This window comes from Coenobita brevimanus, chromosome 31 (assembly GCF_032717465.1).
Source record: "Coenobita brevimanus isolate Jiangsu-jjx chromosome 31, ASM3271746v2, whole genome shotgun sequence".
NCBI classification, from domain to species: Eukaryota; Metazoa; Arthropoda; class Malacostraca; order Decapoda; family Coenobitidae; genus Coenobita; species Coenobita brevimanus.
In genome coordinates, this window is record NC_136984.1 from 23,046,342 (window position 1) to 23,069,624 (window position 23,283).

The window sequence follows — 23,283 nt, forward strand, 5'->3', positions numbered from 1 at the left end:
GTGTTTTAGGCTGCTGTTTTATGTTATGTTACTCTAGCACAATTGTGGTCAAACCATTTTGAAGAATTACATCTTTTTCTGTAACTATGATGGGGAATGAATGTTTCCATGCCGACTTTAATGAAACCCTGTATGTGGCCCACTATGGAATTTGCATCTTAGGAGAAAAAGGAGGTCCAAGGAACATCCATGAAAAAATTTGGATTTCCTCCCAGTCTGCCCTGTTGTAGTGCCATTTAGTCACCACGACAGGTTGAGAGCAGGAGGGTGTGGTAGGTGTTGAACTGGTGGCTTGAATCAGACAATGATCAGAGGATCCGATGGGGAACTTCACTTCAACATTATAATTCTCTGAATTGGATATTAAGAGCAAGTCCAATTGGTTGGGAGTTTGATCGGGTTTGTCTGGTACACGGATGGGTTGACTAACTAACTGGGTGAGAGTAAATGAGTCTGCAAATAGCTCACATTCAAGGCCAGAGTCATCAGTTCTGGCTAAATAAGTGAGCCATTCAACATTATGGACATTAAAGGCACCCAGAAGAGTAATTTCTGATGCAGTATTAACGATGAGGACACTTAGTTGTGAAGACAGAGTCAAATAAACTCGGCTCTGGAGGGGCATTAGGGGAACGATAAACACATACAGAAATACTTAATCTTACCAAAAGAAATTACTTTGTATGTGGAATAATCGAAATAAGGACAATAAAATTTAGTAATCGCCTTCGGGGCAATTTCTGATTTAGCAAGGCAACATACGTCTCCTTTGGGTCTGAAATTTTGAATCAAGATATAACCAGGAAAATTAAATCTAGCTAAATCAGAGGTGGAGCTTACTTGTATGTCTGTCAAAAATAGTACATCTGGGGATTCAAACTGGAGGAAAAACTGAAGTCCCCTCATATTGCAGAAGAAAATTTTACTGCACTGAAGAGCAGATTTAGGGCGTCGGAACGCTGGAGGTTACGTTAGTCAAGTTAATATGGTTAGGTAAATTAGGTTAGGTTAAGTTGGCTTTAGGTTAGGTTAGGTTAAGTCGGGTTTTTCGGTTAGTTTACGTTATGATAGGTTGTGTTAGATTAGGCTAGTTAGGCTAGATAGGTTAAGTTAGTGTCAGTAGGTTACATTAGGTTAGGTTAGTTACGGTTGGTTAGATTGACTAGGATAGGTTAAAATAATGCTTATTTAAATGCCTATCGAATACACGAGGGTACTTTTTTTTCTAGTGCAAGGAAAAATGAAGCAAATACTAACTATCTCCTCCAAGAAGAAAATAAAAACAAGGTGACTGGACACATTGTGGATAAGAGACTGGAAATCATAGCTGGTAGGAAATTAATAAAGACAATTCCAGAGTTGACCTGTTGCATACATAAAGGACTATGAGTAATGGTAAAATCATGCATTAAAGAGCTCTACAGGAATGGGACGAGAGTTTGCTCCAGGACGGGTGCTATGCACATGCCATAGTGATGGAGGGATGCGAGCAGGCAGTTCAGAGGAGCAGTGACTATTGAAGATGCGATAAAAAAGAGATAAAGGTGCAACAGTGCAGCACAGAGACAGAGGTTCAGCAGAGCCAGTAAGAGGAGGAGAGTGATTGAGACGAAAGGCCTTTGGCTCCACCTTGTTGAGAAGAGTTGTATGTGAGGTGCATTCCCACACCTGAGAGTTGTACTCTACATGGGGTGGATAAATCCCGTGTAAAAAGTAAACAAATGTGCAGGAATAAAGAAGGCATGGAGTCAGCGTAGGACACCTAATCTCTTGGAAGCTGTTTTTCCAAGAAAGGTATTATTATCTTTCCAAGGAATATCCCAAGTTAATGAAACCCCAATTATGTTCAGAGATGATACAGGATTGAGTTGGTTATTGTTAAAAAGTAGAGGATTTTTTTTTTTTTTTTTTTTTTTTTTTAATGCGAGGAAGAAGGAACCAAAGGCCATGAGCCCGCAGTAACAGTTCCCTCCAAGAGAAAAACAAAATACAACAGAGAGCCAAATTCAAGATCCGATCATTTTGAGATGCCTGGACACACTGCGTTTGAAAGACTGGAGATCATAGGCAGCAGGAAATACAGACAGAGGGAGACAGTTCCAGAGCTGACCTGTTGCATAAATGAAAGACTGGGAGTAACGGTTAACTCTTGCATTAGAGAGTTGGACAGAAAAAGGATGAGAGTTTGCTGCCAGACGGGTGCTACGCGCCCGTCGTAGAGGTGGAGGAATGCAAGCAGACAGTTCAGAGGAGCAGTGACCATTAAAGTAGCGATAGAAAAGAGATAAAGATGCAACAGTGCGGCGAAGAGACAGAGGTTGAAGAGTCAGTAAGAGGAGGAGAGTTAATGAGACGAAAAGCCTTTGACTCCACCCTATTGAAGAGCTGTATGTGGGGAGCCACCCCACACATGAGAGTTGTACTCCACACAGGGGCGGATAAAACCCCTGTATAGAGTCAACAATTGCGCAGGGGTAAAGAAAGAGCGGAGTCGGCTTAGCACACCCAATCTCTTGGAAGCAGATTTTACAAGAGATGTAATATGATCTTTCCAAGATAAGTCCCGAGTAAATGAAACCCCAAGCATGTTCAAGGATGATGCAGGATTAAGCTGAATATTATTAAACATTAGTGGGTATACCTGTGGAAGATTTTGTCGGGTTGATAGGTGTAAGAACTGAGTCTTAGATCCATTAAAAACAACCATATTATTTTTACCCCAGTCAGAGATACGAGCCAAGTCAGACATTAGGTGTGCCATAGCCTCATCCCTTGTTTGTTGAAGTAACTGTTGAGATGGGCGTTGCGGAAACCGAATGGAAAGGTGAAGGGTGGAGTCATCAGCGTATGAGTGGATATGGTTAGATGTACAGCTTAGAAGATCATTGATGAATAAAAGGAAGAGAGTTGGTGATAGGACAGAGCCCTGAGGAACACCACTGTTGATAGATCTAGGAGAAGAACGATGGCCATCTACAACAGCGGCTATAGAACGACCAGAAAGGAAGCTAGCGATGAAGGCACAGATAGAAGGATAGAAACCGTAGGAGGGCAGTTTGGAAATTAAAGATTTATGCCAGACTCGATCGAAAGCCTTTGAGATGTCAAGTGCAATGGCAAAGCTTTCGCCAAAGTCCCGAAAGGAGGATGACCAGGAGTCTGAAAGGTAGGTGAGAAGATCGCCAGTGGAGCGTCCCTGACGGAACCCATACTGACGATCGGAAAGAAGGTTGTGATAGGAAAGATGCCTTAAAATTTTTCTATTAAGAATTGACTCGAAAACTTTTGAAATACAGGACGTTAAAGCAATTGGACGATAGTTGGAGGGTTGGGAGTGGTCACCCTTCTTTGGGACTGGCTGAATGAGAGCAAACTTCCAGCAAGAAGGAAAGGTACAAGTTGACAGACAAAGACGAAAGAGTTTGCCTAGGCAGGGTGTAAGCACAGAAGCACAGTTCTTGAGAACAACAGGAGGGACCCCATCAGGCCCATATGCCTTGTTAGTACTGAGGCCAGTGATGGCAGAAAATACATCAACTGAAGAAATTTTAATGTCAGCCATGAGGAAGTCAGAGGGAAGTGATGGAGGAACAGCACCGGAATCGTCTAAGGTAGAATTGGAGGAGAAAGTCTGTGCGAAGAGATCTGCTTTATCAGTAGAAGAAATAGCTACAGAACCATCAGAGTAGAAAAGAGGAGGGAAGGATGATGAGGTAAAGTTGTTAGAAAGATTTTTGGCAAGATGCCAGAAGGGGCGGGAAGAATTCGAGTTGGAGAGTTGAGAGCATTTAGTATGGATGAAATTATTTTTAGTAGAGCGAAGAACAGACTTAGCACGATTCCGGGCAGAAACGTAAAGATGATGTGATTCAGGGGTGGGTTGGCTCCGGTACCTTTTGTAGGCCCTCTCCTTGTTGCGGACAGCATTAGAACAAGCGTGATTAAACCAAGGCTTTCTTGCGTTAGTCAAAGGATATGAGAAAGGAATGTATGCTTCCATGCCCGAGAGAATAACCTCCGTAATGCGCAAGGCACACTCAGATGGCTCACGGCCATGGAAGCAATAATCATTCCAGGGAAAATCAAAGAAGTACTGCCTGAGGGCCTCCCAGTCTGCGGCTCCAAAATGCCACAGACGACGTTTCCCTGGAGGGTCCACAGGCCGTACCGGAGTGATAGGACAGGTTAAGGTAATAAGGTTGTGATCGGAGGAGCCCAACGGAGAGAAAGATTAACAGAGTAAGCAGAAGGATTAGTTGTGAGGAAGAGGTCAAGTATGTTGGAGCTCTCTCCAAGGCGGTCAGGGATACGGGTAGGGTGCTGTACAAGCTGCTCTAGGTCATTAAGGATAGAAAAGATGTAGGCTTGTTCACCAGGTGGATCCGTGAAAGGAGAGGAGAGCCAAAGGTGGTGGTGAACATTGAAATCTCCAAGAATGGAGATTTCAGAGAAAGGAGAAATGGATAGAATGTGTTCCATCGTAGAAGTAAGATAGTCGAAGAATTTCTGATAGTCAGTAGAATTAGGGGATAAGTAAACAGCACAGATATATTTAGTCAGAGAATGACAGGAAAGCCGAAGCCAGAGTGTGGAGAATTCAGAAGAATCAAGTTCAGGAACACGAGAGCAAGATAAGTCATTGCGTATATATACACAACAGCCACCTTTGGCTTTGAAATGAGTATAGAGAAAGTAGGAGGATACAGAAAAGGGTTTGCTGTCAGTTGCCTCAGACAGCTGAGTCTCCGTTAGAAAAAGAAGGTGAGGTTTAGAGGAGGAGAGGTGGTGCTCAACAGAGCGAAAGTTAGAGGAAAGGCCGCGAATGTTGCAGAAATGAAGAAGAAGAGAGTCAGACAGTGGTTCCAGGCACCTTGAGTCGTCATCGGGAGAGGGGCAAATGGTGGAGGTATTTATGGTCCCCCCCCCTGGGGACTCCGAGGCTTGATATAACGACGCCATTTTAGGTAAATTTTGAATAGGAAGTGTAGTGTGTACTGTGAATGTAGTTTGGTGAAGATAGTTAGAGAAATTTGTACTGGAGAGCATGCTGGCCTACTCTCTGTGTAACTGAGACACTGAAAAAGTTCAGCAAAGGGGGTTGGTCAGGAACTAGTCCTGAGGGCTGATGAAACGGGAGCTCCAGCACTCCCTGTCATCAGCTTTCCATCCACCTCGGGAGTACTGCCCTGCTCGACTGGTGCTACAGTCTACTCCACATATTCCTGTTGTAGATTTTGATGGGTCGAAAAAGTTGGAAGAACCAAGTTTTTGTTGCATTAAGAACAACAAGATTACTTTTACTTCAATCATAGATATGGCTCAAGTCAGAGATTAACCCCTACCCACAGGCTAACGTGTATAGCTGTCAGGATTCAGGGCGAGGAGCACTGCCAGCTGACAGGATTTGCCTCAAGCATCTTCCTGTCACCCATTTAACTCATTACCATTTTCTATGACAACCATAGGGTAGGTAGACCCCCCATGTACCCCACGGATGTGCAGCTCAGTTTGTACTTGGCACTGGCAGAGTGAAGAGCCATGTCTTCATCATCGTTGTTGTCCAATTCCATCCCACCGTGCGTAGGGCTGATTGCATCATCGACACCCCCCAAAAGTTCTGCCCTTGGTGCTGGGGAAAGGGCTCAGTGACAGTGCCATCGGTCGTGCATTGGATGACACCGTGTCCTCATGGACACATAGTGAGAGTATGTCTTTGGAGGAGAGAAGTTACCATGTGGAATGTTGACTCTCGCCCTTTGACCCCTTCTTGCTCTCAGGTGCCTGATAAAGCTCTTAAACTCCTGCAGGAGGAGGGCAGGGCCTTCGACAGTGACGAGTTCACTGAGCAGGAAGATGTAGATGACCCAGCACACCAGACAGGTGAGCATAGAGTTGGCAGTCATCTGTGAAATAAACATCGATGAGCCATCTCACCATCATGCTCCCCACCTGTTCGCTGTTGTCTCGCCCTCAAACTTCCACCTTCACCTCAGTCGTGTACTTCAAGGGCAGAATCACCACAACTAGGCCCTTCAGGAGTGGAATTTTCCACACTGCTCCTCGTGGTGTTACTCAGCAGTGTCTCCTTTGAAGGCTTGAGTCAAGTGAGTCATTACCCCCTTACTTCCCCACCTCCCACACTTCTCCCTCTCTTTCCCCCTCATCCCCTGCCCGTTGGTGTTCACGCAGGCGTGCATGCATGCAAAAAAAACGTGCTGCACATGGCAAACGGCCCACTTTACCAGGTGCGTGTAGAGTGGATATCTTTGTCTGGGAGGATGGAGCAGGATTTGAGCCCTCTGTGCTGGTGTTTGATGAGGAACGAGCTGATGTTCAGGAGGATGAGTTTCCCTCCAGGCCCTGGACTATTAGCATTATTTTTAGGCGATATTCACGACTACAATTATGCAATACCTATTGTAAGAAATATATTTCCACCAGGCTATGTGTGTGCAGTAGCTAGGCAAGGCTGCCAGCAAAACCATGCACATGAGGGTCTGGCAATCTGTGGAGGTGGGGGAGTTGTTTGTGTGGCTAGCCCTTACCATACTGATAGCACAGTGAAGAAAACATGTGCTCCATGACTATTGGTCGGTAAATGAACACCTGAGCCCTCCTGTCTTCGGTAAGTATAAGGCCCGTGACAGGTACGTGGCCAACCTAAGGTTCCTCTATTCCAATAAATACTGAGCATGGAGCCCTTCTTGCCAAGAAATGTGACAACATGTTAGTCCTCTGGCATGACAAGAGACAGGTGCACTGAACGATAGGTTGTGGAAACTTAGACCCATTCTAACAATGCTCAAGGAGTCATTTTTCAGGTCTTTTTTTTCCGTTTCAGAAAGTGGTAATTGCTGAGTCGCTGGTGTTATTCAGGGGAAGGTTGGCATTTATTCAGTATGTGCCATCCAAGCATCACCATTTTGGGTTGAAATTCTTTGTCCTTTGCGACTGCAGAACTAGATATGTGTTCGATGCGAGAGTTTATTCAGCAACGGGTGTTGATATACCTAATGACGATCCTCACCATCGTTGACCAAGTTTTTGCTTGAACATGGTACTGGGTCCTGTGGAACTGTTCAGGCAAAATGAAAGAATTTCCCTGTATTCCCAGCAAATACTGAGCATGGAGCCCTTCTTACCAAGAAATGTGACAACATGTTAGTCCTCTGGCATGACAAGAGACAGGTGAGTATGTTGTCAACAGTACATAAGGGTGTGTTTGAGGGAACGGGAAAAACAGACTACAGGACCAGGGAACCCGTGTTGCAGCCAGATGCTGTCAATGAATATATTATCAACATGAGGCTTGTTGATAAATCGGACATGCAAATGGGTGAGGTTGATTGCCTATGTAAGTCCTCCAGACGGTACAAGAAGGTGTTTTAACACCTTGATATCGCTGTCCTGAACAGTTTCAGACCATTCAAAGAGCTTGTCAGGAAACCTCTCTCTCTACGAGAGTTTGAAAGAAAGCTTGCACGCAAACTCCTTGAAGAGTATTCAACTGCATGGGCGCCAGGTGCTAGGGGGGGAGTCTGGGCCTACAGTGGACAGGCTAAGCTTTGCCGAGTATTACTGGCAGCACAGGCTGGTAGAGATTGGCTTTACCACAGCAGGTCATCAGGCAAACAGGCGGTGTCACGTCTGTAACACGACCAAACACCGTCCCCCAGCACGAAAAGAGACAGCGCACCAATGTGCAAAGTGCAAGCATCCCCCAGCACGAAAAGAGACAGCCTACCAATGTGCAGAGTGCAAGGCCCTAAATATTTTTGCAAGTATCACTCCGAGCGTGATTACTGAGCAGGTGGGTGGGAAAGTGTAAATAGTATACGGGTACGCACAAGTGTGTTATTTTTAATAAATAGATGAAATGTTAGATACTCCAGGTGATTTCTCTAAGTGCTATGATATACCGCAAGTGATTTATGATAAGTTCTATAAGTGCAGTGCAGTAAATGTTACTGTCTATTGGTTATTGGTGAAAAGGTTATTAGAAATACCTTGAGTTAGTCTACCTTTAACATGAAAGAAAACAACTTGAGTTGTCCAGAAAGAAGATTACCTGATTGGCAATAACTAAATTTTTCTCTCAATACTCTGGAAAACATTGCTGAATAGGTGAGCATAAGCGTATTTTTTTTCAAGTGCAAGAAAGAAGGAACCAAAGGCCGAAGCCCACAAACGGTTCCCTCCAAGAAAAAACAAAAACTATACAAAAGAGAACCAAAATCAAGGTCCGTTCATTTCGAGATGCCTGGGTACACCGCATTTGATAAACTGGAGATCATAGGAAGTAGGAAATACATACACAGGAAGACAGTTCCAGAGATGACCCGGTGCATAAATGAAGGACTGGGAGTAACGGTTAACTCTTGCATTAGAGAATTGGACAGAAAAGGGATGAGAGTTTGTTGCTAGACAGGTGCTAGAGGAGCAGTGACCATAGAAGTAACGATAGAAAAGAGATAAAGATGCAACAGTGTGGCAAAAAGTCAGAGGTTGTAGGGAGCCAGTAAGAGGAGGAGAGTTGATGAGACGAAAAGCCTTTGACTCACGCTATTGAGAAGAGCTGTATGTGGGGAGCCTCCCCTCACATTTTTTTTTTTTTTTTTTTTATGCGAGGAAGAAGGAACCAAAGGCCATGAGCCCGCAGTAACAGTTCCCTCCAAGAGAAAAACAAAATACAATAGAGAGGCAAATTCAAGATCCGATCATTTTGAGATGCCTGGACACGACACACTGCGTTTGAAAAACTGGAGATCATAGGCAGCAGGAACTACAGACAGAGGGAGACAGTTCCAGAGTTGACCTGTTGCATAAATGAAAGACTGTGAGTAATGGTTAACTCTTGCATTAGAGAGTTGGATAGAAAAGGGATGAGAGTTTGCTGCCAGACGGGTGCTACGCGCCCATCGTAGAGGTGGAGGAATGCAAGCCGACAGTTCAGAGGAGCAGTGACCATTAAAGTAGCCATAGAAAAGAGATAAAGATGCAACAGTGTGGTGAAGAGACAGAGGTTGAAGGGAGTCAGTAAGAGGAGGAGAGTTAATGAGACGAAAAGCCTTTGACTCCACCCTATTGAGAAGAGCTGTATGTGGGGAGCCTCCCCACACATGAGAGTTGTACTCCACACAGGGGCGGATAATACCCCTGTATAGAGTCAACAATTGTGCAGGGGTAAAGAAAGAGCGGAGTCAGCTTAGCACACCCAATCTCTTGGAAGCAGATTTTACATGAGATGTAATATGATCTTTCCAAGATAAGTCCCGAGTAAATGAAACCCCAAGCATGTTCAAGGATGATGCAGGATTAAGCTGAATATTATTAAACATTAATGGGTATACCTGTGGAAGATTTTGTCGGGTTGATAGATGTAAGAACTCAGTCTTAGATGCATTAAAAACAACCATATTATTTTTACCCAGTCAGAGATACGAGCCAAGTCAGACATTAGGTGTGCCATAGCCTCATCCTTTGTTGAAGTAACTGTTGAGATGGGCGTTGCGGGAACCGAATGGACAGGTGAAGGGTGGAGTCATCAGCGTATGAGTGGATAGGGTTAGATTTACAGCTTAGAAGATCATTGATGAATAAAAGGAAGAGAGTTGGTGATAGGACAGAGCCCTGAGGAACACCAATGTTGATAGATCTAGGAGAAGAACGATGGCCGTCTACAACAGCGGCTATAGAACGACCAGAAAGGAAGCTAGCGATGAAGGCACAGATAGAAGGATAGAAACTGTAGGAGGGCAGTTTGGATATTAAAGATTTATGCCAGAGTCGATCGAAAGCCTGTGAGATGTCAAGTGCAATGGCAAAGCTTTCGCCAAAGTCCCGAAAGGAGGATGACCAGGAGTCTGAAAGGTAGGTGAAAAGATCGCCAATGGAGCATCCCTGACGGAACCCGTACTGACGATCGGAAAGAAGGTTGTGATAGGAAAGATGCCTTAAAATTTTTCAATTGAGAATTGACTCGAAAACTTTTGAAATACAAGACGTTAAAGCAATTGGACGATAGTTGGAGGGTTGGGAGTGGTCACCCTTCTTTGGGACTGGCTGAATGAGAGCAAACTTCCAGCAAGAAAGTACAAGTTGACAGACAAAGGTGAAAGAGTTTGCCTAGGCAGGGTGTAAGCACAGAAGCACAGTTCTTGAGAACAACAGGAGGGACCCCATCATGCCCATATGCCTTATTAGTACTGAGGCCAGTGATGGCAGAAAATACATCAGCTGAAGAAATTTTAATGTCAGCCATGAGGAAGTCAGAGGGGGGAAGTGATGGAGGAACAGCACCGGAATCATCTAAGGTGGAATTGGAGGAGAAAGTCTGTGTGAAGAGATCTGCTTTATCAGTAGAAGAAATAGCTACAGAACCATCAAAGTAGAAAAGAGGAGGGAAGGATGATGAGGTAAAGTTGTTAGACAGGTTTTTGGCAAGGTGCCAGAAGGAGCAGGAAGAATTCGAGTTGGAGAATTGAGAGCATTTAGTACGGATGGAAGTATTTTTAGCACAGCGAAGAACAGCCTTAGCACGATTCTGGGCAGAAACATAAACAAGATGTGATTCAGGGGTGGGTTGACTCTAGTACCTTTTATAAGCCCTCTCCTTGTTGTGGACAGCATTAGAACAAGAGTAATTAAACCAAGGCTTTCTTGCATTAGTCAGAGGATATAAGAAGAAAATGTATGCTTCCATGCCCTAGAGAATAACCTCCGTAATGAACAAGGTGCACTCAGATGGTTCCCCGCCATGGAAGCAATAATCATTCCATGGAAGATCAAAGAAGTACTGCCTGAGGGCATCCCAATCTGCAGCTCCAAAGTGCCACAGGCATTTCTTTTGAGGGTTCACAGGCCGTACCAGAGCGATAGGACAGGTTAAGGTAATAAGGTTGTGATTGGAGGAGCCCAGTGGAGAGGAAAGATTAACAGTGTAAGCTGAAGGATTAGTTGTAAGGAAGAGGTCAAGTATGTTGGAGCTCTCTCCAAGGTGGTCAGGGATATGGGTAGGGTGCTGTACAAGCTACTCTAGGTCATTAAGGATAGAAAAGATGTAGGCTCGTTCAGCAGGTGGATCAGTGGAGAGAAGAGCCAAAGGTGGTGGTGAACATTGAAATCTCCTAGAATGGAGATTTCAGAGAAAGGAGAAATGGAGATTTCAGAGAAAGGAGAAATGGATAGAATGTGTTCCATCGTAGAAGTAAGATAGTCGAAGAATTTTTGATAGTCAGTAGAATTAGGGGATAAGTAAACAGCACAGATATATTTAGTCAGAGAACGACCGGATAGCCAAAGTGTAGAGAATTCAGAAGAATCAAGTTCAGGAACATGAGAGCAAGATAAATCGTTGCGAACATTAACACATCATCCACTTTGGCTTTGAAATGAGTATAAAGAAAGTAGGGGGAAACAGAAAAGGATTTGCTGTCAGTTGCCTCAGACAGCTGAGTCTCTGTCAAGAAGAGATAGTGAGGTTTACAAGAGGAGAGGTGGTGTTCGACAGAAAATTAGAGGAAAGGCCACGAATGTTGCAGAAATGAAAAAGAAGCGAGTCAGAGAGTGGTTCCAGGCATCTCTCAGAGTCGTCACCGGGAGAGTGAAGTACAAATAATGTAAGTTGTGTCTTACATTTGTAAGATTTTTATGAAACCCCTGATTAGTACACATCAGTCTGAATTATAGTACAAGTAATTACCTTATACTCAACCATACTGCATGAAACAGGCACAGCATTTACTTGTCAAAGTGCAGTTACCCGTAATCGTGATGTTTAGTGCAATAATAAATGTCGCACAAGAGGGAAATTATTATAATTGATGCATGAAGTGAGTACAGAAAAACAAAGAGGTATTTTTTTTCCCCACACACCTACGGGGCATAGTGGCACAATGAAACTGGTAGAAAACCCTTTGGGGAGCCACATGGACAGGGTGAGGACTCATCCTTACAACAGTGAGAAAGGGAAAGTCGAGGATCGAGTGGAAATTTACAGATTCTCTCCAAGGATGTCCAGGCAGTGTTACAATCACCACTCCGGTCAGTGCTACCTACTGTAGGAGTCGAAGGTCACTGCCAGTGGTGTGTGCTCAAAACCAGTCCACCTAAGGGAGGAAAATCAGTCATCTTCATCTTATCCTTACTCACCGATAGGACCACCTGGAGACCTTGGGATACCTTCATTTGAAAAAGGAAGACTTGCTGAGTCTTATGTGTCTTAATTTTTTTTCCCTAACTCTTAAAGTTTGGCAGATATTAGTGTTTGAAGTAAGGGTATATTTCCCAAACTCTAGGAAATTCCCCATAAGGAGGAGTGGACAATGGCAGGAAACCCCTGGCGGTTAAGGGTTAAGTATGTCATAGCCTCATTCCTTGTCTGTTGTAGTAACTGCTGAGATGAATGCTGCAGGAAGCGGTAGGAAAGGTGAAGGATGGAGTATATCAGTGTATGAGTTAACAGAGTTTGATGTACAGTTTAGAAAGTCATTAATGAATAGATGGAACAGAGTTGGTGATAGGAAAGAACCCTGAGGAACACCAGAATTGACTGAACATTGGTCGCTCACAACAGCAGCCATAGGACGACCAGATAGAAAACTAGAGATGAATGTGCAGATAGTAGGATACAGACCACAAGAGGGCAATTTGGAATTTAAAAATTAATACCACACTTTATCAAAAGCCTTTGACATGTAAGGTGCAATGACAAAGCTTTCGCCAAAATATCGAAAGGAGGATTGCCAGGAGTCTGAAACGAAGTTGGGAATATCCCCCAGTGGGGCTTCCCCAGCAGAACCCGTTCATATGATCAGAAAGAATGTTATGAAAGGAAAGGTGCTTTAAATGTTTGTGTGTGTGTGTGTGTGTGTGTGTGTGTGTGTGTGTGTGTGTGTGAAGAAAGACAAAAAAGCTTTAGAAATACAGCATGTTAAAGCAGTTGGGCGATAGATAGAGAGCTGGGAATGGTCACCATTCTTTGGGACAGACTGAATGAGAGCACACATTCAGCAAGAACGAAAGATGAAAGTCGACAAAGGCAAAAGAGTTTACTTAGGCAGAGTGTAAGCACAAAAGCACAGTTCTCGATGACAACAAGAGGGACCCCATCAAGCCTATATGCCTTGTCAGTACTGGAGCCGCTGGTCACAGAAATCACATCAGTTGAAGAAATTTTACTGTCAGCCGTGAGGACGTCAGAGAGGGGGAAGTTACGGTGGAACAGCACCCAAATCGTCTAAAGTGGAATTTATGAGAGAGTATGAACAAAAGGTTTTGCCATACCAGTAGGAGAAATAGCTACAGAGTAATCAGAGTGGAAAAGAGGAGGGAAGGATGATGAAGTAAAGTTATTAGAAAGGGTTCTGGCAAGATTCCACAAGGAGCACAGAGAATTAAAGTTTGAGAATTTAGAGCTTTTAGTATGAATGAAATTATAATTGGCATAGCAATGGGCACACTGAGCACGATCTTGGTAGCAACAAAAAAGAGATGAGATTCAGGGTGGGATGGCTCTGGTACCTTTTGTAGGCCCTCTTCTTATTGTAGGCAGCATTAGAAGAAGTGTGAATAGACCAAGTTCTCTTTGCATTAGTCACAGGACAAGAAAGAGGAATGTATGCCTTCATATCTGAGAGAATAACCTCAGTAATGCACCAGTCAGACTGAAGTGGCTCTTGCCTGTGGAAGCAATAATCATTCCAAGTAAAAATAAAGAAGTACTGCTTGAGGGCCTGCCAATCAGCAGCTCCAAAGTGCCAAAGCTGCCTCTTCTTGTAAAGGTCCACAGGTCTTACTGGAGTGATAGGACAGGTTAAATCAATAAGGTTGTGATAGGTGAAGCCCAACAGAGAGAAAAATAATAAGCAGAAGGAATACTTGTAAGGAAAAGGACATATATGTTGGAACTCTCCCCAAGGCTGTCTTCTTGTGCAAATTAGGTGGTGTGAAGTTAGAAAGTTTTGTGAAAAAAATTACTACAATGGACGTGATTGTATTACTATGGTAAAGTGGCTGTGTGTAGGAACCACCCAAGCACACACTCACCTACAATTCACAGATCTCCATAATTTACAAGTTATCTTTGTTAAAAGATGAACTTACCAATCCAGCAGTTACTGTAGGACCTATTCATAGGAAAGTAATGCTCAGCAGTCATGAATAGAAAACGTCTTTGTGTTTAACAATGAAAAGTTTGTGCATTATGACATCCAGTTTACTGGGTGTAGCAGACTGCACCACTGTCACAATGCATGGCGAGATGTGGAGGGTTGCTGTGGTAAAGGAGCTTTCGCACATTCAGGAGGTGGACGAAGAGTCGCCAAGACTTCAAACTCCTCGTGGATTTTTGTCAATTTGGCCAAGAATCCAGCAATCTAGGAATGCGCCAGGTAATGCTAGAAGTAGCTATGCATAGCTTATGCACTGCTAGGAGTTCCCTAGGGCGGCAGTATAAGTAGCTAAGAGTCATTATGCATTGCCGAACCAAATGGCCCATAAAGGTCTACAAGCAGCCATGAGTAGCTAAGAGTAGCTAGGAGTAGCTAAGACCCCCACTAGAGCAGTTACAAGTGCGCTACGACCATCAAGAATTTGATGCAAATCTGTCAGGAGTGCCAGGCGAAAAATAAATATATATAAAGGATGTGATGCAGGTGGCCTACTCATTCAATAGTGAGCTTCCATTCAGCATAGACCTATGTATCCTCCAAGACCATGGCAGGAGGTGCCCGTGAATTGAAACTACTGAAGCTGTGAGTGGATTTGGCATGTGAAGCGGCCAACATCAATGTGACAATATGTAGGCTGTTACTTGAGAAGAAGAAAAGGAAATAAAAGAGGAGAACCCGTTGGAGCAGGTTATGGCTGCTACGATGTCCAATGTACGGCCAGTATGAAACACTTATTGAAGAGTTGAAATTAAAAGACTCCCATGGCTTCAGGATTTTTTTTCAGGTGGGTGACATGTTCATGGAACTGCTGGAAAGGGTTGGTTCCTGTATCGAGAAGCAGGACACCTTCTGGAGGAAGTCATTGTCACCTGGGCTGAGGTTGGCCATCACTCTATGCTACCTGGCGACTGGAGATAGCTACAAAACCCTTTCATATGGCTTCAGAGTGGCTCACATTACCATCTCACTTATCATTCCCGACACCTGAGAGTCCATCCTTGCAGAGTACCTGATGGATGTCCTGGTATGTCCCACAGTGCCGGAGCAGTTGCAGGAGATGGCTTCCCTTTTCTCCAACAAATGGAATTTCCACCATACAGTCGATGCCTTGGAAGGCAAGCATATTGCAATCAGGTGTCCCCTCAGTAGTGGATCTCACTACTACAACTACAAGGGATTTCACTCCATTTTGCACTTGGCGTTGGTGGATGTAGACTACAAATTTCTGTACGCTGATGTTGGTACAAATGGATGTTCTTCTGATGCTGGAATTTTCTATGCCATCCCATTCAGGGAAGATCTGGAAGTTAACACCCTTGGCCTGCCTGAACCTGAACCTCTCCCTGGTGATGACACACCTGTACCATTCTTCCTGATTGGTGATGATGCCTTCGCACTTCGGCCATGGATGATGAAGCCCTTCCTTGATCATAATATGACCAGACAAGATCACATCTTTAATTATTGACTGTCCAGGGCACGATGTGTGGTTGAGAATGCCTTTGGAATTATTGTCAGCAGGTAAATACCTCAATATTTGTTGTAACCTGTGTCTAATATTTTTTTTATGACTGACAAAAAAAAAAGGCCGTTTTAAAATATATTTTATTTCATTATTTTACAAATTCAGATGTCTCCTCATGACGATACCTCTCCATCCCATGAGAGTTGTATCCGCAGCAAACTCGCAGTGACTCCTACCACACGTGTACCATGCTCTTGGTATATTCGTAGTGACTTATAGAAAACCCTTAGCTACTCTTCGTAACTCGTGGATAAAACGAAACGAAACTTTTGAGCATTCCTGTGAAACTCCTACCTACTCTTGGAAGACTCCTTGCCACTCTTACCAACTCTTAGCTACTCTTAATTACTCGCAATGGTTCTTAGCAACTCGCAAAGGTTTTTTGATACAAGAATCCGTTGAGAGTAGCTATGAGTCGCTAAAAGTCGTCATGAACGCCTTAGGTACGCGCTAGGAATTTTAAAAATTCGTAGCGGTTCTCCAAAATATTTTGAATGGGGCTTTCACACATTCAGGAGTCGGACGAAGAGTCGCTAAGAGTTCAAACTCCTCCCGGCTTCTTGTCAAACTGGCCAAGTATCCAGCAATCTAGGAATGTGCCAGGTGGGTGCTACAAGTACCTATGCATAGCTTATGCATTGCTATGAGTTCCGTAGGGCAGCGCTATGGGTAGCCAAGAGTAACTGGGCATTGCCAAACCAAACGGTCCATAAAGGTCTACGAGTAGCCATGAGTAGCTGAGAGTAGCTAGCAGTAGCTAAGACCCCCACCAGAGTAGTTACAAGTGTGCTACGACCATCATGAATTTGATGTGAGTCTGTCAGGAGTGTCAGGCAAAAAAGAAAGTATATATAAAGGATGTGATCCGTATTTCCATTTTTTACCCCATCTGAGGGGACTCAGACCCTTTTTAGGGTATGAGTTAGGGTAATCCTAAAATATGTAAAATCTAGGGGAATTTGAGAATCTTAGGGGCGTATTCCGTATTTTCTAGGGGATTTCACCTCAGAACTTGGGAACTGACAGGTCAAACATCATGCATGCAATATTGGGATATTGTGTTTTAACAAAAGAGATGCTGCCAACCTCCATTGTTACCCAAATTTAAAGGTAGTGGTCTTTGTCTTGTTATCATTTCCATTTTCTAATGGATTTTTTTTTTTTTTTTTTTTTAGTTTGTGAATACCCCGGCCGGGGGTCGTGTATCAGTAGTTCAGTAAAGCATCCAATCTATGATGCCTTTCTCTTCATTGGCCGTGGGGACTTTCGAGTAAGCGTGATGTGACACTACTCTTCTTTGACTCTTTACACTATTTATTCATTACTCCAACCAGGTATTCTTGTCTCCTTTACTTCGTTCCTGATGGTAAGTGCAATAATTTTCTTGTGTATATTTTTCTTTATAATCATATTCATTGCTCCGTCGTCATCATTCTCTTCTCGTTTTCCCTCTTTCTGTCATAGTCATTCTTGTGTCCAATCATCGTGTCACTATTGAGATTAATTCCATACTTAGTTCTATACACAGTGGTAGGTGTTGGCCACCATCATCCACTCACTTGATGTAGTGCTCCCTACTTCTTCCTCAGCCTTTATCATTATTTTTCTGTGCCTACCCTCTCTTCCTATTTCTTCCATCTTTCCTGTCACTTCTTATTGCTTGTCTTTCCTTTACAGGTGGCTTTACATTGAGTGACAAGCCAAATGGTTTCTGTAAGCTAAGAAACCATTTACAACGCTGGATGGCAACCATATAACCAAACCATACGTGCTCCTTACGTGTCAACAAGTGGGTTGGTAAAAGGTTAGTGCCCCTCCCAGTAAAACAAATAACTCAAAGTCATACAGCTACCCCTTAAGGAATAATGGCGTCTTTTTTTTTGTGAGAAAGAAGGAACCAATGGCCACGAGCCCGCAATAATTGTTCTGTCCAAGGAAGAACAAAATAAAAGAGAGCCAAATTCAAGACCCGATCATTTCTAGATGCCTGGACACACTGCGTTTGAAAGACTGGAGCTCATAGGAAGCAGGAAATACAGACAGAAGGAGACAGTTCCAGGGTTGACCTGTTGCAAAAATGAAGGACTGGGAGTATTGGTTAACTCTTGCATTAGAGAGTTGGACAGAAAAGGGATGAGAGTTTGTTGCTAGACAGGTGCTACGTGCCCGTCGTTGAGATGGAGGAATGCATGCAGAGAGTTCAGAGGAGCAGTGATCATTGAAGTAGCGATAGAAAAGAGATAAGGATGCAACAGTGCGGCGAAGAGACAGAGGCTGAAGGGAGTCAGTAAGAGGAGGAGAGTTAATGAGAAAAAACCTTTGACTCCATCCTATTGAGAAGAACTGTATGTGGGGAACCTCCCCACACATGGGAGTTGTACTCCACACAGGGTCGGATAAAACCCATGTATAGAGTCAACAGTTGTGCAGGGTTAAAGAAGGAACAGAGTCGGCTTAGCACACCTAATCTCTTGGAAGCAGATTTTACAAGAGATGTAATATGATCTTTCCAAGACAAGTCCTGAGTAAATAAAACTCCAAGCATGTTCCAGGATAATGCAGGATTAAGTTGATTAGTACTAACCCTCTCAGTGTCAGTCACGCAATTCGTGTGTCATGTGGATTTTCAAAATTTGTTCAGTCACGTGAATCACGTTTATAAGCACCAAAAAATTTGCCAAAAATTAAGTTTCTGGCGGATTTGCGTCAAATTTTCGCGCGTCGTAGTGATTGTAGCGCTTTCCAATGGTAAGGCATTGGCAACACTGAGCTGCCTCACGGGGCCCAGCACGTACCGAGAAACCTCAGTCTCTTCCAAGCAGCCAGGCGGTGGGGTTGCGTCGCGTGTACTGTTCCTTTAAACTCCTACTAATTCTCCTCCTCCTGCCCGAGCTGATGACCCAATGGACTCAGTGTGATAATGCAATATTTGTGAGCATATTTGTATGTGATATTGTCAATGGAACATAGATATATGTCACGAAATGGAATTGTGTCAATTATCAAGTGTTAGGCTTACAACCGATATGCATGTTCATTGTGGCGGGGTTTTGCCTCTCGCCCTCCTCAAGGCCCTATGGCGTGAATACAAATACGTATGTAATGAAGCCAATGCCTAAACTGTTTTTTGTGTGAAAGATATTGTGGCTGGCTTGGTGAAATTATGGAACTAGTTAGCATTGTGGACGCCATGAACCATAGTGTGGAATGGGGCAGGCATCACGTACATTTTTTATAGTCGGGAAGGGAGAATTAGAGGTGTTTAGGGATGGAATTATTGTGATTCTGATTGTGAAAATGCGTATGGAATTGTGTGAAATATACATCTAACATGCTGTGGGTGTTCTTGAAGGAGTGTGGTGTGTGCCAATACAATAGCATTGCTTCGTACTCTCCCAGAGAAGGATGCTCCATCACAGTCACGTTGAACCGTACTAAAGAAGGGAGTAAATGCGGAGGTTAGGGTGGAATCATTGTGGTAGTCATGAATTTGTGTATGATATTGTGTCAAGTGTAAGTGAAATGTGCCACGTATCCTCATGACAGCATGAATTATGGTGCATAGCATAGGTGAGCGGTACTTTAGCGGCAGGTGTGCTGTGAAAGGTAATGATGGCAGGGAACGAAGGACGTCATTGAACAGGTACTGTACTTTGGTCAGACATTTAGTGATAAATTATACTTTATGTAAAATATACGCGAACTGTGCCGCGAGTGTTCATTTAGGTGCGTAGCGTAGGTGAGCGGTACTTTAACGGCAGGTGTGCTGTGAAAGGTAACGATGCCAAGGAACGAGGGACGTCACTGAACAGGTACTGTACCTTGGTCAGACATTTAGTGATAAATTATACTTTATGTAAAATATACGTGAACTGTGCCGTGAGTGTTCGTTTAGGTGCGTAGTGTAGGTAAGCGGTACCTTAGCGGCAGGTGTGCTATGAAAGGTAATGATGCCAATGAACGAGGGACGTCATTAAACAGGTACTGTACCTTGCAACGCCGGGCAACCACCGACGTCAGTGGACAGGTAGTGTACCTTTCAAAAACAATTGTTGAGATTTATGATGCTTATCTAAAATGTTTGTGATATGTGCCACGAGTGGTCGTGGGAATATTGTATCATGTGTTGGGGGAACGTTTGGGAAAGGAGGGGAAAATGTGTCTGTATATATATATATATATATATATGAGGGAGTATATCATGTGTGGGGGGAACCTTCAGATATTGTGACGGAGTATATGTGTCGTGAAACTTTGGGGAAGTAGGGCTGAAAAATAAAAAATAAAAAAATTTCACACCTACACACACACACACACACACACACACACACATATATATATATATATATATATATATATATATATATATATATATATATGGCACACACCCACGGACGCCAGTGAACAGTTATGAGACTGTGAAAAAACTCTGAAAAGTTATCCTTTATGTGAACTGTTCGTAAAAGGTGCAGCGATTTCCTGTACAGAAAGATACAACATGACGTGTGTAGTGCTACTCTCAATGGAAGGTGTTGCATGACATTGAATAATATCTCTTCCTTTTCAGCAGAGAATCTAAAAGACTCAGACTTGACTTTCTGTATCTGTGATTGCCAGGATGGAGAAGAAAGGTCTGTCTTCTGACCAGCGGCAAAAGGTTCTATTTGAGGAGGAGACCGAGAGCGAGGTAGAGGACGAGCTGAGCAATGTCCCAAGTGAGGAGGAATGGGACGAGGTCCGGGAGGATTCCCCTCGGGCGGCATTATTCCCCGTTCTACAAGAACAACGGGAGCAGACACCACAACCACCAGTGTCAGGACTATCGGCCCAATCATCGTCTTCACTTGGACGACAGACATCGCCTTTGCTTGGACCTCTCACTCCTACAGCCATCATGGTCTCTCCACATCAAGCCTGTAATTCCTCCTTGGCCAAGCCTTTGTCACTGGAAGCTGGGCCAATTTACACGAGACTGGCACCTGCTCGGCGTGCATTGTCTGCTGTGCAACTGGTGCAAGAGGTGACTGTGTCGTCGTCCCCTGCCTGGTCGACAAGGGCACTGTCTCCAACAGCGATAATCCTCCCCCTGACGTTTTCCAGCAGCAGGAGACAGTCTCGTCCTCCTCATCGTCAGAACCCTCACCACCTCGACGAGGCCGGTATGGTCCACGGCCCGGTTATGGAGGGCGGCCAAAGGGTGTCCGAAGAGGAACAAGGGTGTCGGTATGCCGACCCACTGCAACCACTGCAGAAGGTGTTGATGCAACGGATCAAGGATGGAGCAGTGGCCCTTTTACACCAGCTAATGGACCATTCACAGGATCCCCAGGAATGAAGATGGATCTGCCAACAACTCCTCTCCAGTTCTTCCAGCTGTTCTTCACGAGGGAGTTGTTGATGTATTTCACCCACGAGACCAACAGCTACACGTCATTCCTGGAGACTGCGTTGGATGCATGGTTCATCTGCAATGAAGAGGAGATGGCCAAGTTCCTGGGGCTTTATTTTTTCATGGAGGTTATGAATCTCCCAAGCATCCAGCACTACTGGATGAGATCCAGCCTCCACAACTACCCCCTCTTAATGCAAGTGATGAGTGGAAGGCGTTTCAGGGCGATCCTGAAACACTTCCATGGGTTCAATTCGCTTGCAATACCACAGGACAATGAAGACCGGCTCATCAGGGTTTGCACGGTGATGCAGTACCTCTTTCAGCAGTTCCAGAACACCTACTTACCCATGGAGCACCTCAGCCTGGACGAGGGCTCACTGCCATGGAAGGGGCGCCTAAGCATCCGCGTGTACAACCCGATGAAGCCCTCAAAGTATTCCATCAAGCTGTATATCCTGGCTGAGGCTTCCTCGGGTTACATCTGGAATTTCGAGGTGTACACGGGGCAGAAGAGGACACTGGAGACCACCATGTGGAGCCTCGTAAAACCGCTGAAGGATCAGGGATACAGAGTTTACATGGACAACTATTATAACTCTGTATCCCTGTGCAAACGCCTCTTCAGTGCAGGAACCTATGTGTGTGGGACCCTATGCCTGGCAAGTGGAGCACCAAAGCGGCTGCAGGATATCGCCAGGACAATGAACCTGCCAGTGGGGAGCATGACAGCGATGCACAAGGACAACGTGATGGTGTTGCTGTGGAGGGACAAGTGCATTGTCAACATGGTCTCCACCTTCCACAGCACAGGCACCATCCAGAAGCAGGTTCGAAGGAAGACCAGGGCTCCTGACGGGAGGTCAACCTATGTCCAGAAGACCGTGGACAAGCCCGTCGTGGTGGATGACTATAATCGACACATGGGTGGGGTGGATCACTTCGACCAGATGGTCCAATACTACGCCATCCAGCGGTGAACCGTGAAATGGACCAAGAAGATCACCTTCTACTTCATTCACATGGCCATTTTCAACGCGTTCGCCCTGTACAAGAAGTGCTCATGCGGGTCAGTCAGTCTGCTTGAATTCGTGGAGGAGATAGTGGACAAGCTCCCCTACTTTAATGAAGCAGAGTGGCCCGCATCACGGCACGTCATCCACCATGCCCCTGACTTTCCAACCCGACGGCCAACAGGACATCCAGCACCTGTGACACCTGCTGCAGTGCCAGCACAGATGCCATCACCACCGGCTCCTGCACCAACACCACCATCTCCAGGAGGAGGGCCAGGACAGGAGTCAGCACCACCATCGCCTGCAGGACCAGCACAGGTGCTGAGAGGACCTTCACAGGTTCCTGGTCCATTGGGAGAACCTGCTGCCGCTGCCATGCCTGGGCCTGCAGCTGCACCTCCAGGACAACAGGACCGGGGAATGCCAGGAGGACAGCCAGCCAAGCGTCGTCATTTCATCGATGACAGAGTGCTGCTGGATACGACACTGGGCCATCGATGGCAGAGGATCCCCAACCGGAGGAGGCTGCGGTACACCCTGTGTTCCCTGGCAAAGTTGAGGAGGGACACAAGTCACATGTGTCATGTTTGGGATGTGGAACTGTGCGTGGGTGATTGCTTCGAATGGTTCCATGCCGAGCGAAGTATTCCCTAGTGCAGTGTACACACACACACACAAACTCACACACACACACACACACACACACACACACACACACACACACGAAAACACACACACACTAACACAGACACTCACACACACACTCACACACACACTACCACACTTACACACACACTAACACAGACACACACACACACACACACAAGAAAAAGTTGATTGGGGCAGACGTCCGACAGTAACACTGGAAATGAGAGCTATCTGAATATGTCTGCAGATGATGCAAAAATACAAAAGAGAATTACTAACACAGACTCTTGTAAAGAGCTACAAGAAGAATTAAATAAACTTCATGAATGGAGTAGTACATGGCAAATGGAATTCAATGTGGACAAGTGTCATGTAATCAAGTTTGGTAAAAGTGGAAAAAGACCTGATTGGGATTATAAGTTAGGAAATAAAACCCTATACACATCAGAAAGAGAGAAAGACCTAGGTGTGATTATCAATAACAGACTATCTCCGGCTGACCACATCAGCAAGAAGGAACGGAACACTGCTTGC

General features: G+C 44.7%; 1 protein-coding gene across 1 annotated transcript; it reads left to right on the forward strand.

Annotated features, from left to right (window-relative positions):
- Positions 1 to 15,183: 15,183 nt before the first annotated feature.
- On the forward strand, positions 15,184 to 15,639 carry LOC145395525 (uncharacterized). Its single transcript, XM_080269133.1, has one exon. The coding sequence runs from the start codon at positions 15,184 to 15,186 to the stop codon at positions 15,637 to 15,639; it is 456 nt and encodes a 151-aa protein (XP_080125259.1).
- The last annotated feature ends 7,644 nt before the right edge of the window (positions 15,640 to 23,283 follow it).

Bases quoted from the DNA above. Each gene is read 5' to 3' on its own strand.
- LOC145395525 (XM_080269133.1), top strand. From the start codon at position 15,184: ATGGATGTCCTGGTATGTCCCACAGTGCCGGAGCAGTTGCAGGAGATG.